This window comes from Setaria viridis, chromosome 4 (assembly GCF_005286985.2).
Source record: "Setaria viridis chromosome 4, Setaria_viridis_v4.0, whole genome shotgun sequence".
NCBI lineage: Eukaryota > Viridiplantae > Streptophyta > Magnoliopsida > Poales > Poaceae > Setaria > Setaria viridis.
Window position 1 is genome coordinate 11,161,608 of NC_048266.2, and position 17,384 is coordinate 11,178,991.

The 17,384-nt window shown below is 45.2% G+C and overlaps 2 protein-coding genes across 2 annotated transcripts; both read right to left on the bottom strand.

Moving 5' to 3' along the window:
- Window positions 1–5,629: 5,629 nt before the first annotated feature.
- On the bottom strand, window positions 5,630–7,197 carry LOC140222565 (protein ALP1-like). Its single transcript, XM_072293408.1, has 2 exons — window positions 6,744–7,197; window positions 5,630–5,655 (listed from the first exon to the last, which is right to left on the bottom strand). Exons 1-2 carry the CDS (start codon window positions 7,195–7,197, stop codon window positions 5,630–5,632), a joined length of 480 nt encoding a protein of 159 aa, XP_072149509.1.
- A 4,555-nt stretch (window positions 7,198–11,752) lies between these two features.
- LOC117851471 (3-ketoacyl-CoA synthase 5) lies at window positions 11,753–13,605 on the bottom strand. The gene has a single exon (XM_034733300.2). The coding sequence runs from the start codon at window positions 13,493–13,495 to the stop codon at window positions 12,047–12,049; it is 1,449 nt and encodes a 482-aa protein (XP_034589191.1). The 5' UTR covers window positions 13,496–13,605; the 3' UTR covers window positions 11,753–12,046.
- Between the last annotated feature and the right edge of the window lie 3,779 nt (window positions 13,606–17,384).

Consider the following 17,384-nt stretch of genomic DNA (forward strand, 5'->3'; position numbering starts at 1 on the left):
TTACATTGACAGTTCGGTTGGGGGACCCAGGAACACCCGAACGTCGTTGACGTGGATGAACTGAGACGGCAGCAGATATTACTATATTAGCACGTTCGAGTCCTCCATCGATCAGTGCGTTTCACGGCACAGTAGTGCACCGACGGCCCATCCCGTTCGCTTCAGTGCACGCACCACGTCAACGGCGTGCTAACTGCAAGCTACTGTAGCTGCCAACCTCTACTTGCTATTTCGGCACTAATTACAATCAAAGCTGTAGAGCTTATTTGTACACGAGCTATAGTGATCTCTTTCAGGGCCTCACCCGTCAACCAGCAGCTTAAATTCGGCTGGCGTGCACGGTGTCAGCTGTTAATCTGGCAACATCCCTTCGACGTACGCGGAGAAGACATGTCCCCTGATTAGTTATTGTTGCGTCTGACCGCGTCCTGTCTGGAATTTATCGCTGCGAAAGCTAGTGGCGCGTCTTGACGTCTCGTCTCCGATCCTCTCCCCCGAATTTATCGCTGTGAACGAAAGTGGCCTGACGACTTGGCTTTGATGATGCAATGCAATGATTCGCGCGGCAACGACAGACGAGCCACGAATTAAGTCAGACGACGACCGCCGTGAGATCGCCGCTGGCCGCTGCAGCCCGGCCGGCCGGCCGCCGTCGCTGCCCATACCGGTCCACGTATGGAGACACGTCGTCACCGGAGCGAAAACGACGACGGTAGTTTCTTACGCGCAGAAGGCTACATGTGTAAAGTAAAGCCGTGAGACGTACGCACGCCATCACGATAGTGTCATGGGCTAATGAAGCCTGTTCTAAAAAGAAATTAAGCTAATTAAGCCGAGACAAAAGATTCGAGCAAATCACGCAAAGTCCAAGAAAGTTGTTAACGTCGAGTAAACCAATGACTTGGATTTTCCACTAGTGGGATTGAAGGATTTGAACAACCATACAGATCGAGTTTGTACATGCCAGATCATCTCAGTTGGTGGAAAGAACGAGACTACAATGTGTGTGGCTGATCATAAGCTGTCGTCGGTGATTGGGGGGGGGGGGGGGGGGGGGGGGGGGGGCGTCGGCCAGCATACACGACTTGTCCGGACGCATGGGGTGGAGCATTCCCGTTATAAGATTGGATATGGTTCAATCTTGGTGTAATGTTCCAATCTGCAGGATTTTGAGAAAGATCTAGATCAACATCAGACTGATACTATGTTTTTTCTCTTTAAAACAGTAATGAAAACAAGCGCGACCCGTGTATAAGTTAATTTATATGTTTTTGTGAAGGATCTGGATCAACATCAAGTATACGTTGATCAATATCATGTACATACAATTTATTAGTTTTTAAAGAGGGAATTAGTTCTAGGATCATCACCCCATAACTACATATTTTGAGTATCAAAATGGTACTAAAGCTTGTTAGCCTGGGTTGCAGGAATTGAAACTTACCTCTAAGGTTAGTATTTTTCACTAAGTGTAGTTCTAATGCATAAGTTCATACTGTTGTCAGTTCAACTAATAAAATTTGCGAATTTAGTGGCTAAGAGTCTAAATTTGCAAGAACAGTCAGACTAGAATATGTTTTAGACCATCATCACATAATGCTATCTTAGATCGTACAGTTGCTGTCTCCGGAGAGACATGCCTCGAGTTTGAACCCCAGGTTTGCCAAATATGCAATATTTTCCGAGATTTAGGTAACAGAGTGTACTTCTCTATGTAGTGGGACGTGCAAGTAGTGGTGGCTAATTGAGGCCGAGCCGGTGTTAGTGGCTTACTGGCAGTCCATAGGATCTTGAAATTATTATTTTTCCTTTTTTTTGTTGATTTACCTAATTCATGAGAGATTTCACAAACTCAGTCACGGGGTATCTATCACGGGTCTATGAATTTTTCTATGATGAATCATGTTAAGAACCGTGGAATTTTTTTTTTCTTGTGGCATTATTTCTACTACCATGGTTCCAAACTATGGCAGATATGACTTACCATCCGTGGGAGAAGAGACTTTGTGTATATATAGTGTTGAGTCACAAATACTTTAAGTTTTTTCCAAAGGTCTTGGTTAAACTTTTTAAGCTTTCTTGTCTATCAACAATTTTTTTAAATATTTTTTATTGAAAACATAAAAAACATATGAGGTTTTTTATTAAAATATGTATACATAATGCCATACCTTTTGGAGTTTATTTAAATATATTCACTTGTTTCCCTGTAGTTCATCTTGAACTGCCTTCCTGTAGATGGACTCGGATAGGTTTACACATCTCTCCATCAAGCTTATCCCAATGGATATGTTAGGCAAGTTGACTAGTTTATCGTATATTTTTTATTCAGTAGTCCATTAAGTGTACTCGTGCCATAAAAGAACAAGGGCTTTTTGATTTTTATATTCAAAAATAAATTCATAATCATTTTATTTGGGCTGAAAATGTCCTGCTAGTTGGTCGATGAGTATGAGACCATGTGCTAAAGTTGATGTCCTCGTTTCCTTTTCATAGAGGCATTCTTGTAATTTTATTTTCCTTTAAGCTGGGGTTAGCAGCCGGTCAATGTCAAATTTTAATTAAGTGCGAATGAATGCAAGGATAATGGTGAAAGCGTCAACGATTGGAGCAGTTGGAGAAGTTTTCTTCAACATAGTTAATGTGAATTGCAGAACCTTCTCTAGAATTGTGATTGTATTGTAGAATTGAGTTGAAATTTGTAAGTTCTAAGTTAAAGTTTGAGATTCCTGAAAATTGAAATCTTCACATGTGAAATAAATATTGATTCATGTTGGAAGCTCAGAGCTAAGTCAAAAAGTTAGAAGTTCAACAAAACGAAAGGCTACCTGAACGTCCCCCCCCCCTCCCCACCCACCACCAAAAAACAAAAGAAAAGAAATTTAGGGTCTTATTTTTTCTATAAGTTTCTATAAGATCATATATACATACACTACGGAAATCTAAAATTTGCCGAGTGTTTTTTGTTTGCCGAGTATTTTTTTCGGACACTCGGCAAATAAGATCTTTGCCGAGTGCCGGGCTAAAAATACTTGGCAAAGAAAAAATACTCGGCAAATAAGAGGTTTGCCGAGTGTCGAAAAAAACACTCGACAAACAAGGGGGTTTCCGAGTGTAAAAAAAACACTCGGCTTTTTGACACTCGGTAAAAAATAAGTTTTTTTCCTCCTTTCACCTTGAAATTTTTTCTACTCCCCACAAACAACATGTGGTACTCCGTGTTAAAATTTGATATATTTTTGGATTTGTTTGCTATATTTATTTAATTAATTGCATTTCAAGAAATTTTTTGGTATAAGTCGAATTTGAACTGCAAGTGATTTAAATTATAGAATAAAATGAGTAGAAAAATGAGATTCATGTTATTTGGCCCAATTTGAGACCTGACCCATGAAATGAAAAGAAATTTCGAACATCTTGTTCAGGAAACACGACCATGAACGTGTGGCAGTAGTATTTTTAAATTGTAAAAAAACAAGCAAAGTTTGAAAATCATAAGATTTGTCATGATGTGATAAAGTTTGAAAATCATAAGATACGTGGAGGCTGTGAAAACAAATTGATAAGGTTTTGCACATTTCGTCACGTACGATGTTTACAAACCGAAGCATCACAGAAGAAGAATAACAACTTTGAGAAGGATTCGATAAGATTTGGAGTCAAAGTGACGGTTGAGTTTTGGTTTGACTACAAAATATTTTGTATTGTCAATAGAGAACCTATATTGTTTCATGTGAAATTTTAATATTTTTTTTGGAACTGTTGGATATTTTTTAAATTTTTTTAAAAAAATATTTGCCGAGTGTCCTCCATTAGACACTCGGCAAAGAAACCCTTTACCGAGTGTCACACCTAGGACACTCGGTGAATCTTTTTTTCCCGCACCGGGCCCACCTCCCCTCACGCCCAGGACACAAGTCCCGCAAACCACCCACACCGCACGCCACACCAACCACCCGCCCCTCCCCTCCCGCCGAACAGCACCTCCCTTCTCCCCTTCTCCCCAGCGGACGGGCCAGATCCGGGCGCTGGGGGCTAGATCTTGGCGCCTCTCCCCTCCAAGGCGGATGCGGCGGCAGCATCTCCCCTCCAGGCCAGATCCGGCGGCGGCTCCTCCCCTCTCGGCCGGATCCCCTCCCCTCGTGGCCGGATGCGGCGGCGGCTGGTCGCCCCCTCCCCTTCTCCTCGGCGACTGGTGGCATGGTGGCGGGTGGCGGTGGGTGGTCCCCTCCCCTTCTCGGTGGGTGGCCGGGCGCCCCTCCCCTTCTCCTCGGCGACAGCGCGGCCCTCCCCTTCTCCCTGGCGGATGTGGCGGCGTGGTGGGCGGTGGCCGTGGCGAGGCAGCGTGGTGGCGGGTGGCAGTGGTGGCGGTGGTGGTGGCTGGCAGTGGTGACAGTGGTGGAGGCTGGTGGTGGTGGCGGCCGGCGTTTTTGTTTTCTTTATTTTTTTCGAAAAATATGTTTGCCGAGTGTTTTTTGGAACTCGGCAAAGCTTTACCGAGTGCCCGACAAAAAACACTCGGCAAAGTTAAGGTTGCCGATTGTATTTTTGCCGTGTGCCGTTTGCCGAGTGTAATACTCGGCAAACGGCTCGCCGAGTGTTTTTTGCCCTTTGCCGAGTGCTCCCGGCACTCAGCAATTTTCCTGTGTCCCGTAGTGATACTTCCCTATTGTCTCTTATTTGATACTCTTTTTTTAGTGTTACGCATCCATTTCTTCCCAAATCTACCTGACAGGTATATATATAATTAATAGAGAAAGGTCAATTTTTGACCATCCAACTATCACCTAAGTTTGGTTTTGGTCATTCAACTCCAAAACCAGGAATACTTGACCATCCAACTGTTAAAATCAAACTCAGGCGATAGTTCGATGGTCAAAACCAAAAATCTTTGACCAGTCAAATGTGAACGGTTGATGGTTGAAAATTTCTGATTTTAGAGGTGGATGACAAAAGTTCGATGGTTCTAATTGATAAGTACTCGTTCAAAGGTTGCCCGTCCCATTAATAGCTTGGACTGATGAGTTCCACGATAGCATTTCTCCTTATTTGCAGAGCGAACTGATGAGGTAGCCTCTAGAAATGTTACTCCTAAAGTAACATTGCAGGAACAACATATCTTTTTTTATATGACGTTTAGAATAAATTAATTATACCAAAATATAGTACCAGTATTGACCACTATGTTTATTAAATAAAATAAATTATTATACTCTTAAACTACATCGAAGAAAAAGCGTCACGCACTATATATGTGACTGAATGAATGGTGTATTAATGTAATTCAGTACAACAGGTAATTAACAAGTGAAACACAACAAAGCGTGTCAAATACTCCCTCTGTTTAAAAAAAGCAATTCATTTTAGATTTGTCTTAAATCAAACTTTCTTAACTTTGACCAAATTTATAAGAAAATTATCAATATTTATGATATCAATAAGTATATTATGAAAATATATCTCATGATGAATCTAATAGTACTTATTTCCTACTATAAACATTTGTAGTTGTTTTTATAAAATTGATCGAACTTAAAAATTTGACTTAAAACAAATCTGGAATGACTTGTATTTTGGGCCGGAAGGAGTGAGTGCTCCACTAGGAAGAGGCTACTTAAGAGCACAGCAATCAATTGACATCATTCCTTACCTCCACTGCAGACACACAGCTAAAACATCACATGAATTAAACTTAGGCCCTGTTTGGAAAGGGGGTGTTAAAGTTTAACAGGGTGTTAAACTTTAACACCCTCAAATGAGGTGTTAAACTTTAACACAAGGTGGGTGTTTGGATGGGTTGTTAAAGTTTAACACTTTAGCTGGAAAATGATTGCATTACCCCTCAATAAATGAGGTCCCATACCCCTGTGCTGCTGTTGGCGCCAAGTGCTGGTGCCCTGTTTTGGCGCTAGGAAGTGCTGGCGCTAGGAGGTGCTTGTGCTGCTGTTTTTTGGCGCCAGTGCTGGTGTGTTCATTTTGGCGCTAGGAGGTGCTTGGCGCCAGTGCTTGTGCTCATTTTGGTGCTTGTGCTGCTCGGTCTTTGGCGCCAGGTGAAGTGGGCTTCGTTTTTTTTTCATTCGGCCAAATGAAAGAACGTTGAAATGAAATAAAAAATATTCAAATTATTTAGAATGTCCTGTACACACGATAGAACGCAGAGACTACAAAAATGTTGTCAACATCATTACAATACAATCATACAAATAATCTATGATTTGTTGTACAAAGCATTAGCTAATTCATCTCGAAATGCATTCATATTACAATCTTCATCCCCTGCTTGTGTATTTGTCCCATCTCCTTCGTCGTTTGGCACTTGAGGCATAGGAATAAAATTTTCATCCCGATCGCACATATCAAAGGCCCTATCGGCCATATCATTCTCTCGTATGAAATTATGAATTGCCATACATGCTACTATGATTTTACTTTGTTTGTGCATCGGAAAACTTGGTATACCCAACAAAATCCTCCGCTTCATCTTTAACACTCCAAATGACCTTTTGATAACATTTCTAAGGGACGAATGGGCGTAATTAAAAGTCTCTTTCATACCTTTTGGCATTGGGCCACTCCTAAACTCTGGTAGATGATATTTTGTACCCTTGTAGGGTGCAAGGTAACCCGGACGATTTGCATAACCCGAGTCAACTAGGTAAAATTTGCCTACATATACGACAATTTTCATGAGGTTAATAAAGGTGCCACCATCTTACATACAAATGAAAACAAATCAAGTTTACCTGCAGGAGGATGCGGAAACTTGTCACCATATTTGTTTAAGGCATCACTGAAGACTCTCATGTCATGAACCGATCCAGGCCATCCAGTCACAGCAAATGTGAACCTCATGTCGAAATCACATATAGCCAGCACATTCTGTGAAGTATATCCATGTCTCCCGGTGTGCTGAACCACCTTATCATTTGGCACCACGACCGGTATATGCATCCCATCTATAGCTCCTATACAATTGTTGAAGTATGGTGCAAAGCGAGGGTTTCTCAACCTTGGGTGCACGGTCTTAAATTCTGGGTCCTTGGGCTTAATAATATCCACTGCTAGCTTAAGAACACTTGACAAAACATTATCGAATGTACGGCTTATTGTTTCTAAGGACCTTACAAACCGGTCCTCAACCTGTCTAAGGGATTGTGGTGCACCAATTACCCAAAGGAACATTCCTAAAGCCTCCATCGTGGTCATTCCTCTAGTTGCCCTCAACCCATAGGTGTCGACCAACAAGTCATGCAGCTGGTAAAACAAAATACTTGACATCCTAAACATGTTGTAGCAAGCGGTTCTGCTAGACAATGTTTCATGCACCCATTCTATACCCGACACAGTAGGAACCCTCTATGGAGCCTTGTCCATGTAAGTGTCACAATACGTACCGATCATTACTGCGGCCGTTGCTATGTCCCGGGTCCTTTTACGATGATACTGTTGCATCCACATGAAACCCATAATCTCTGTTGATAAGTCATCATCAGAAGAACTTGTCTCATCAATATCAAAGGAATACTCCTAAGGCACCAAAGAAAACCATATAAGTCAGTACTAAACATCCACATTTTCTGCAAAACAGCAACATATTCTACCAAATCCATAAAACAGCCACAAAACAGCAACAATTTCTGCAAATTCAAACCTTAGAAAATGAAAACAGCCACATTCCAAAGCACATTCAATCCTTAAATAGAACAAACAGTCACATATTGTTCTAACAACCATACTTAGTACATAAAGGAAATCTTATTCCATAAAACAGCCACATTCACTCCTAAGGACAACTAGTTACTTCTACCAAACATTCACTCCTAAAACAGCCACATTCACTCAACAAGATTGTTTTCTTTGCAAAATCTCTTCAAATAACGCAGCCTTCCTTCAGGAGTTGGTATGTTGCAAAAAAATTCCCTCTCATATGGATCTTTGAATAAGTGCCTGCATGCATAGAACTCTACACTTTCAGGGGTTGCTCCAGATTCCAAAGCCAGCTGTTGACACTTCTTAACAGACTGACCCATCTCTTGTATAGGGTTGAGCCTCTGTCTTTTCTCATTGAGGCTGGTTGCAATATTCTCCCCCACAGTCCTTAAGAGGTTATCATCTTTGTCAGAGGTAGTCAATTTCTCAACTAGGCTGCTCACCATCTTCATCAAAGGGCTTTTACTTTTCTTTCCAGGACTAGTGGCAGTGGACTTGGTGATGGTGCTACTTCCTCTCTTCTTGTTGGTATCGCTCACTGGGCTGTCTTCATATGCATTGACAAACCCATCTGTACCATATTGATCATCTTCCCCTACATCATCAACATCTTGGTCCTCCTCCTCTTCACAACCAGCCACAAAAGATGTAGAGCCATCCACCACAACATCACAAAACATCTCCTCTAGGTGATCTATGTAATGTGGAACACCATACCGAAATTTCTTACACTCACTAAATTTGCCCTGCAAATGGATTATGATGTTATACACCATTGCACATAAAAGTTACTGCAAACATATTTCCAGAAAACATATTTGCCCTCATCTTGGTGTTAGTTTTCCACCACCCATCTGAGGCAATTATAGTACCATCCGCATGCCTTCCAAGACCAGTATCCTTATTGCATGCTTTCCAGAAAGTATGCAATGTTTTCAATTGATTAATCCTGTTCCTGATCTGGGAATGTTGATGTCTCAGCCCAGTGGCCATATGGTACTTATCAACTACTGTCCTCAAACCCTTTGAAGTAATTGATCCTTTTGGACAGTTGCCTGATCTAATCTGCTCAACCCACAAGTCACACAACACACCAGTATTGTGTTCTGTCCACTGTGCCTTGTCGAATCTATTTATCTAGACAATTTAACAGAGACATAGAAACCCATCACACACAGAATAGGTAACAACATCACAAAAAAAACAGTCCTACTTCCTGTTTATTGAACTATAGCAAGTAACCATCACAAGAAAAAAACAGTCCTAATTCCTGTTTCTGAACTAGAGCTTTAACACACAAGAACAGAGGCTTAACCGTCACAAGAACAGGGTGTTAAGGTTCACAAGAACAGGGTGTTAAACATCACAAGAACAGGATGTTAAACATCACAAGAACAGCCACTAATCCACTCCTAAACTCCCACTAACCATCACAACAACATTCAGTACCACAGATGATCACAAAAACATCCAATAGCACAGATGAAGTGTTCAATTGGATGGATATCAGAACTAACCTTGGAGGTGGGGAAAATAGTCTCCACATTCTGTGGACCACCATCTTCGTCGTCAAGATCAACCCAATCCTCTCCCTCATAGGGTTCGATGTAGTCAGCTGTGGATCGACCTCCACGACCGTGAGACCGCCTTGCGCGGCCGCAGAAACGGCCTCCGCCACGGCCGCCGCTGCTACCAGCACCGTCGGCCAACGATCCAACGAAGAGAGGCCTTGTCACAGGTGCACCGCCGCCGCCTGCTCTGCTGCCGCCGCCCCCTCCTCTGCTGCCACCGGCCCCTGCTCTGCTGCCGCCGCCGCCTCCTCTACCTCCACTGCGAACCGCGCGTAAGCCGAGCGTACGGTTGCCGCGGCCCCGGGGTGCTCCTTCTCCTCGAAGGAGGTCGGAGTACGAGCTGTAGTCGCCCCAATCTTCAGCCTGGGAGTTGAGATCCAGGGCTTGCAAGCCCTCGCGAGGAACTCCAGAGGATTCGGCCTGGGAGAGGAGGTCGAAGGCGGCGGCAGGGAAAGCTGGATCCGCGTGGGGGAATAGATCTTGCAATCCATCGTCGCCGTGCCCGTCCATGAGCCCGTGTATGCGGTGGATCTGGGACGCGGGGTTGGGATGGAGAAGGGGGGAAGAAAAGGATTGGAAGGGGAAGGTCACGGGAGGGAGATAACAGGGACAGGAGACGGTGGAAGGCGATGAACCTCGAGCGGGAGGAGATGGCCGGCGGGAGGAGTTGGCGGCGGGCGCGAAGGAAGCGATGCGGGAGGAGATGGCGGCGGGCGCGCAAGCAGCGATGCGGGAGGGGAACGAGCGGGTGTAGATGCGACAGGACGGCGCGCTGGCGGCGGCCGGGATGGATGGCCGGCGGGAGGAGATGGCTGGCAGGAGGAGACGGCGGCACGCGAGGAGGAAGCGATGCGGGAGTAGATGGCGGTGGCCGTGGAGGATGCGATGCGGGAAGGGTCGGAGGGGAATGCGGGAGGAGGACGCGCTGGCGGTCGGGAGAGAGAAGAGGAGAGAGAGGGGGGGGCAACCAGGGAAAAGAGGGAGAGGGGGACCACTTTTAACACCTTTGCCACATTTTAACACCCCCTCCATGTGTTTATGAAAAGGGAGGTGTTAAATTTTAACACTTCATCTTTAACACTTGTGTTTGGCAGCCAAAAGTGTTAAAATCTGTTAAAAAGGGGGTGTTAAAGTTTAACACCCCACTTTTAACACTTTTCTATCCAAACACTTCTGTTAAAAGTGAGGTGTTAAAGTTTAAGGGGTGTTAAAGTTTAACACCCCACTTTTAACACTTTTCTATCCAAACACTTGTGTTAAAAGTGAGGTGTTAAAGTTTAACACCCCATTTTTCATAAACATATGAAGGGGGTGTTAAAACTTGCTAAAGTTGTTAAAAGTGGTCCCCCTCTTCACTTTTTCCCAGGTTACCCCTTCTCTCTCCTCACTCTCTCTCCGCCGGCCATAAATGAGGGGGCAATGGAGTCATTTCCCACTAAAGGTGTTAAAGTTCAAGGGGGTGTTTGGATACGAGGTGCTAAACTTTAACAGTGTCACATCGGATGTTCGGATGCTAATTAAATGGTCTAAACATGAGCTAATTATAAAACTAATTGCAGAACCCTGTGCTAATTGGTGAGATGAATCTATTAAGCCTAATTAATCCATCATTAGCAAATGGTTACTGTAGCACCACATTGTCAAATCATGGACAAATTAGACTTAATAGATTCATCTCGCAAATTATACTCCATCTGTGCAATTAGTTTTATAATTAGCCTATGTTTAATACTCCTAAGTAGCATCCAAACATCCGATGTGACAGGTGTTAAACTTTAACATGGTGTTCCCAAACACCCCCTAACACATCATACAAACATCCCAATGTGTTAAACTTTAGCACTCTATTTGAGAGTGTTAAAACTTTAACACTTGTTAAATTTTAACACAGGGTATCCAAACAGGCTCTTAGAGTACCCTCACGATTTGGGACACTCCACTACAGTACCATCACATTACACTGGGGATTTACCATCTGGTGTCACTCACGTGCTGGCGACTAATAAGTCATTTAGTCAGACACTCTAAATCAACAGGTAAGCTACTTAAACATCATTAGAGCAGTCAATTTACACAATTCCATATAATTCCTGTTCTAACGATGCAAGTAAGGAGAGAGGGTACTAGCGCTGGTTCCCTCTCCCCTTACTTGTATCGCTGGAGAACAAATGATGAATTTAGTACATAGTTCCAAGGTGAATTAGAATTTGCAAAACCCTACGTCACATATCCTAATATTTCTGTTGGCTAGCTAAACCCTAGCTAAATCACCTATCTGAAACATTCTATTGAGCAAAAAAAATATTCAACAGTGTGGATCAACCCCGACTTGCTCGTCTCTCTAAGCCTAGCAATTTCCTAGATTTTACAGAAGTTATGTTAATTATCTAGCAAAAGTTAATTTGTGAATCTTAGCAATTTGACGTAGACTCCTTATTTTCATCCTAGCAAAGAGAGCAAACCACCACCTCTCACACAAACGAAAATGACAGCAGTTAATATTGCCGGCAACGGCGGTCGATCACAAAGACTGCACAAAAAGACACCTGAGAGCTACCTACCGTGTACAACATATTGTGAGTACATTCCTGTTTCATGGCCCTGCCACGCACACACGCATGATATTATACACTACTGTGATATAAAGGGATCATATCGGATTAATAATAAACAGATGGAACAGACATGTTGTTTAACAGATCTCAATTATTCGCACGCGATTTAATTTCAGCGAAAGAACATGTCGATGCCCAAGCCGCAGCCAGTTAGTGCTTGAGCACGTCCGGGATGTCCACCGGGTACCTGTGAATCGACGTCGCCCAGGGCCCCTCCGCGTTCGCCGCGGGCTCGATGCACTCCCACGCCGCGCTGTTGCACTTGAACCCGGACCCAAACCCAATCATCCACACCCGGTCACCTTTCCGCATCCGTCCCTTGGCCTCGATGTAGGCCAGCTCGTACCAGAGCGAGCTGCTTGACGTGTTCCCGAACCGGTGCAGCGCCATCCGCGATGCCTCCACCTGCTGGTCCGACAGGTTGAGGCTGCGCTGCAGCTCGTCGATGACGGCGCGGCCGCCGGCGTGGATGCAGAAGTGGTCGAAGGCCGTGCGGAAGTCGGGGATGTACGGCTTGAACTTCCCGCTGAGCACCTTGCGCACGATGAAGGAGAGCGCGAACAGGAGCTGCTCAGAGGCCGGGAGCACGAGGGGCCCGATGGCGGTGATGTTGGCCTTGAGCGCGTTCCCGGCGATGGTCATCAGGTCCTTGTTCAGGTTGATCCCGACGTTTCCCCTGTCGTCCTCCTCCTGGAACACGCACGTGTACGCGCTGTCCTGCGCGCCGGTGAGCGTGCGCACGACGTGCCTGAGCCGGAACCGGGCCTTCGCGGGGGAGTTGGACAGCAGCGCCGCCGCGCCGCCGATCCGGAAGAGGCAGTTGGGCAGGAGCATGGCGCGCTCGCTGCCCACGTAGTAGTTGGGCGTGATGGTCTCCGTCGACACCACCAGCGCGTGCGCGCCTCTGGGAGCCACCTGGAGGAGGTTCCGGGCGAGCCCCACGGAGACGAGCCCCGCGCTGCACCCCATCCCGGAGAGGTGCGTGCTCCGGATGTCGCTGCGCAGCTTGTACCTGTTGATGATCATGTCGACGAAGGACGGGGTCGGGCAGAAGAGGCTGCAGTTCACGACGAGGATGTCGATGTCGCCGGGGCTGACCCCCGTCTTGGCGAACAGGTCGTCGAGCGCCCCGAACACGACGAGGTCCACCTCGCCGCGCGCCGCGTCGAGGGTGCAGTACTTGTAGGGCGGGATGTAGTGGTGCGCCGGCGGCAGGCACGTCTCCTCCCCGAGCCCCGACCGCTCCAGCAGCTTGGTCATGAACCGGATGCTGCGCTCGTTGAGCACCGGCACCTGCTTGGCGTGCTCCAGGAAGGTGGAGAAGGGCACGCGGCAGTTGGACGCCGTCCGGAAGCAGGCGTAGTCGACCAGGTACACCGCGCGCGGGCGGAGCATCAGGTACACGGTCGCCGCCGCGGCCGGGAGGAACGCTGCCAGGAAGAGGTGCACCGGCCGCGCGTCCCGGACCCGGCCGGCGAGCTCCTCGGGCCCGAGCCGCGCCACGGCGACGAGGGCGGCTGCGGCGAGCGGCACCGTCACGACGACGCGGCAGTACGCGGCCTTGAGGCCCTCCTTGGCGAGCAGAGGTGGCGAGCTCATGCTGGCCTTTGGCTTGGGGTCGTGGTCGTCGTCCTTGTGCCCGGTGCGCTGCAGCTGCACGCTAGCTAGCGACTAGCGAGTGATGTGTGGGTTCCGGCAGGCATGGAGCTGAGGGTGAGGCGGTTTTAAAGCCACCGCGGCGCGGGCACTGTGCAGTGCAGGGGGGTGTCTCTTTACTTCAGTCACGCAGGTAGGGCTGGCTCACAGTACACACAGTGCCCAGTTTGCCGCGTTAGAGCACTCCAAAGAGTTTCCCAAAAAGTTCTTCCCCAAAACGATATAACTGGGGTTCTTCCAAAAAGTTTTTCCCCAAAAAAATATATCAACCCACAGCAGATCGCTAATAACTAGCCTCCAATATTTCAAAATAGGCAACATCATCGTAATTGGGCCCAGCCCGACGCCTCCCTGCTCTCTCCTCGACGATAGCACCCTCCAGCCATCTCGCACCAATCACCTGCGCATACGCCTTCCCCACCTCTTCAGCTTCCTCCTTAGCCATCTCTTGGCCGCGCACCATGTTGTCGAAGTAGGCGAGGTCGCTGTTGTCGTACTTGCCGTAGCAAGGCGCTGACAGCCGCGCCTCCAGCAGGCCGCTGGACTCGTCCAGAGTGTACGACTTGATGCCCCGCTGGGGAGCAGGTTGCGTCGCTCTAGGCCAAGAAGCTGTGCTGGTGTGACCGAGACGCCCGGAGGGTCGCGCGCGCGGATGTGCAGCCATGGTGAAGCTCCTGGTCGTGCTGGCGCTCGTTGCCGCCGCCACGCCGTGCCTCCGCGCCACCGGCTAGGTACGTGGGGCAGTTTAGGGTTGGCATACGAAGGCCTGGGATACATTGCGCTTCGTCTCTAATGGCGCCATTGTGGTGGGTGTGGGGGGCGGCGACAAGACCGGGCCGCTACCGTTTGCGGTGGGCGCGGCGTCGGCGAGGTGCAACATCGGGCGGTGGGAGTGCGTGCTTCGATGGTGTTCGGGGGCGATTGAGGAAGGATCGGACCCCCGCATATATGCGGGGCGACGGAGGTGTTTTTAGTGTCCGCGCATTTTTACGGGGCGACGGAGGTATTTTTAGCTGCATTTTTACGGGAAGGATTGGGGAGCTGTTGGAGGTAAGTTTTGTTTGTTTTTCCCCTAAAGAAGGTTTTGGGACAATTTCTTAGACAGTGACAGAAAAGGCTTGTGGTAGGCTCGTAGCAGCCTATTATTGAAAAAGCTTCTCAATTAACTGATTCTGGTTAGGCCGCCAAGTTCGCCGAGTATTTTTTTTTTGTTTTTTGTAGCATTTATTTTTGCGATCGAAAAGTTTGCCGAGTGGTTGTCACTTTTGTCACTATTCACTACCGGCCGGCGGTTCAGGAAAGCATGGGGAACATACCAACCGTTGTGGGAGCCTGCAGTCCTGCACGTACGGCACCTCTAGCCACAGTGACTACTCACATTCAGTCCCGGATCACGGCATTTCAGTGTGTCACTACAAAACAGCGCGCGGCTTTTGCCGCGCGTTTAGGAGATTTTGGCTTAGGGAACCAGTCCGTCACGTTTAGGAGCGCTTGTTGCTGTCGACACGACGACGGAGATCAAGGAGAGGGAGAGCAAGGCATAATTCCAGATGTCGGTGAGCCAAAATGTGATTGATCAAGCTGGATAAGAAGGCATCAGGAAAGATGTCTCTCACAATAAACTGTTGTTTGTTTTGTTTGGCCTGTTGACTGTGTCTCAATATGGACTCAAAACTAGTTGAGGCATGGCTGCTTTATCAAAAAAAAAATGTTGCAACAAGTAATCTAACAATATAACAGGAATTAATGAGATCTGAGAATTAACACAAACATAGATACTTGAGGCAAGTATAGACTGCAGATTGAAATTCCAGTAATGGTCAAGTGTTGATGTGGTACACGACCAAACTGATTTGGTGACTATTTCTAACTACTAAGTGAACAGATAGCATGCAGATGCTAAGGAGAAGCAACAACGGGGTAGGCTAGGCTAATGACTTTGTAGGGTGAGAGCTCCATCCATAATTCATCACCCCGCAAGACCAAGTACAGAGATGATTGTCAATTCAGATACAAATGAGTATTTGTAAGTCCTACCGTATTCAATTTCATGTAAGGAGCTTAGTGGACTGGACCTGGTTATGTAAGCTGCCAGTGTTTCTTCCTGCTGTTACTTCCTTCCAACCTAGTGAGCAAATCAATGGTCTCCTCATTGTGTCTGGAGAAGCTTATGTTTTTCCAAAATCAGGTAACAGCATGACCTGCATTATTATTTATATGAAGTTGTCGCAGATGTTTGAATGTAATTGCATATAACTGAAGGGATTAACTGATGTTGTTTACATCTTTGCAGAGATGCTTAGTAATTATTATCCAACCATGAAAAATTAGCAAAATGAGCATAAGTTTAATAGATTAGATGTTTATACTGACCTTGTAGTCAATACAAAAGCTGAGAGTTGTGCAGGATATGCACATGACAAAAGATGAGTCCTTTCCAAAAGCTTTTATCTAAGCAATCTGCTGTATATGAAACCATACCATGATTTAATGATAAGAAAGCATGAGTAACATCAATATTTATGCATTGTTGTTTTGTTTTATTTTCTTTGTGTACCTCAATATTTAGCCTCTTCCTTTTATTGCTGTTTGAGATTTTTTGCATTCTATTCATCCTCCCTTTTTTTAGGGCTTATCTGGATATTATCATCAGGTATAGAAGGAGCTTTTCTTTTTCTATATACCACATGGTTATATTTCTAAAGTAAAACGTAGTCAGCAATATAAGTAAAAGGAACATAATAAAGTTAGATGGTTACATATAACTTGATTATGTATGTAAATCATTACAAAACTACAAGGTTACAAATCTACAAATAATTTACAAAAGAATAATGCAAAGGGGAAAGGAAAATAAAAAAATTAGGAGCTAATGCAGAAAGTATATTACAAAGAGATATTTAAGTGAATTTAATAGCACACCAATAGTACAAAAGTATCTTATACATTGAGAAACTTAGGCATATTCAGCTTCAAATAGTTTTTAGTGTGTATTGTAGTAGGACAATAATATTGATTTGAAGTCTTGAGGTCCTAGGGTTACATAACAGACACCTAAAATATTTTGAAGACACATAGAACTTATTCAAAATAATATTGCAAATACTGATGGTAAATTAATAATAATTAAACTTTTAATGAATAAGAAGAATATGTTACAAGTCCATTGTGGGAATGACGTTTACCTTTACTCAGCCGTTTGATCTCTTATATTATATTTGTCCAGAAATTGTTTCCTGTACCATGTGTGACATTATTATTAGAAAACGATGAACATAACAATTGAGTTAAGATTTTAATAGTTTGATCATTAGATTACAGCAAACTACTATATTGAGGCATCTGACTTTATTATGACTCAAGCATGCCTTAATACAAAAGTAGTTACTGAATTAGCAAGTACTTCGATTCATTTTAACTAATTAAAATAACCCTCTGATCCCTTTTTCATATCTAGGATTAGCAACAAGTTTCATGTATTTAATTTAAAGTTTCGTATTAACTTGGATGTGTATCTGTATGAAGCATGCTATATAAATGCATTGTTTTTTACATGAAAGATAAATGAAGATGGTGTTGCTAGAAAGGAAGTGTTAATGACATTAACTATTCAGCATGGTAGGTAGGCACTTTGGGGTGCTTTGGAGGAGGGGGCTAACTTTTAGCCCCCATCACATCGAATGTTTGGACACTAATTAGGAGTATTAAACCTAGACTAATTACAAAACTAATTACACAACCTCTAGGCTAAATCGCGAGACGAATCTATTAAGCCTAATTAGTCCATGATTTGACAATGTGGTGCTACCATAACAATTCGCTAATGATGGAT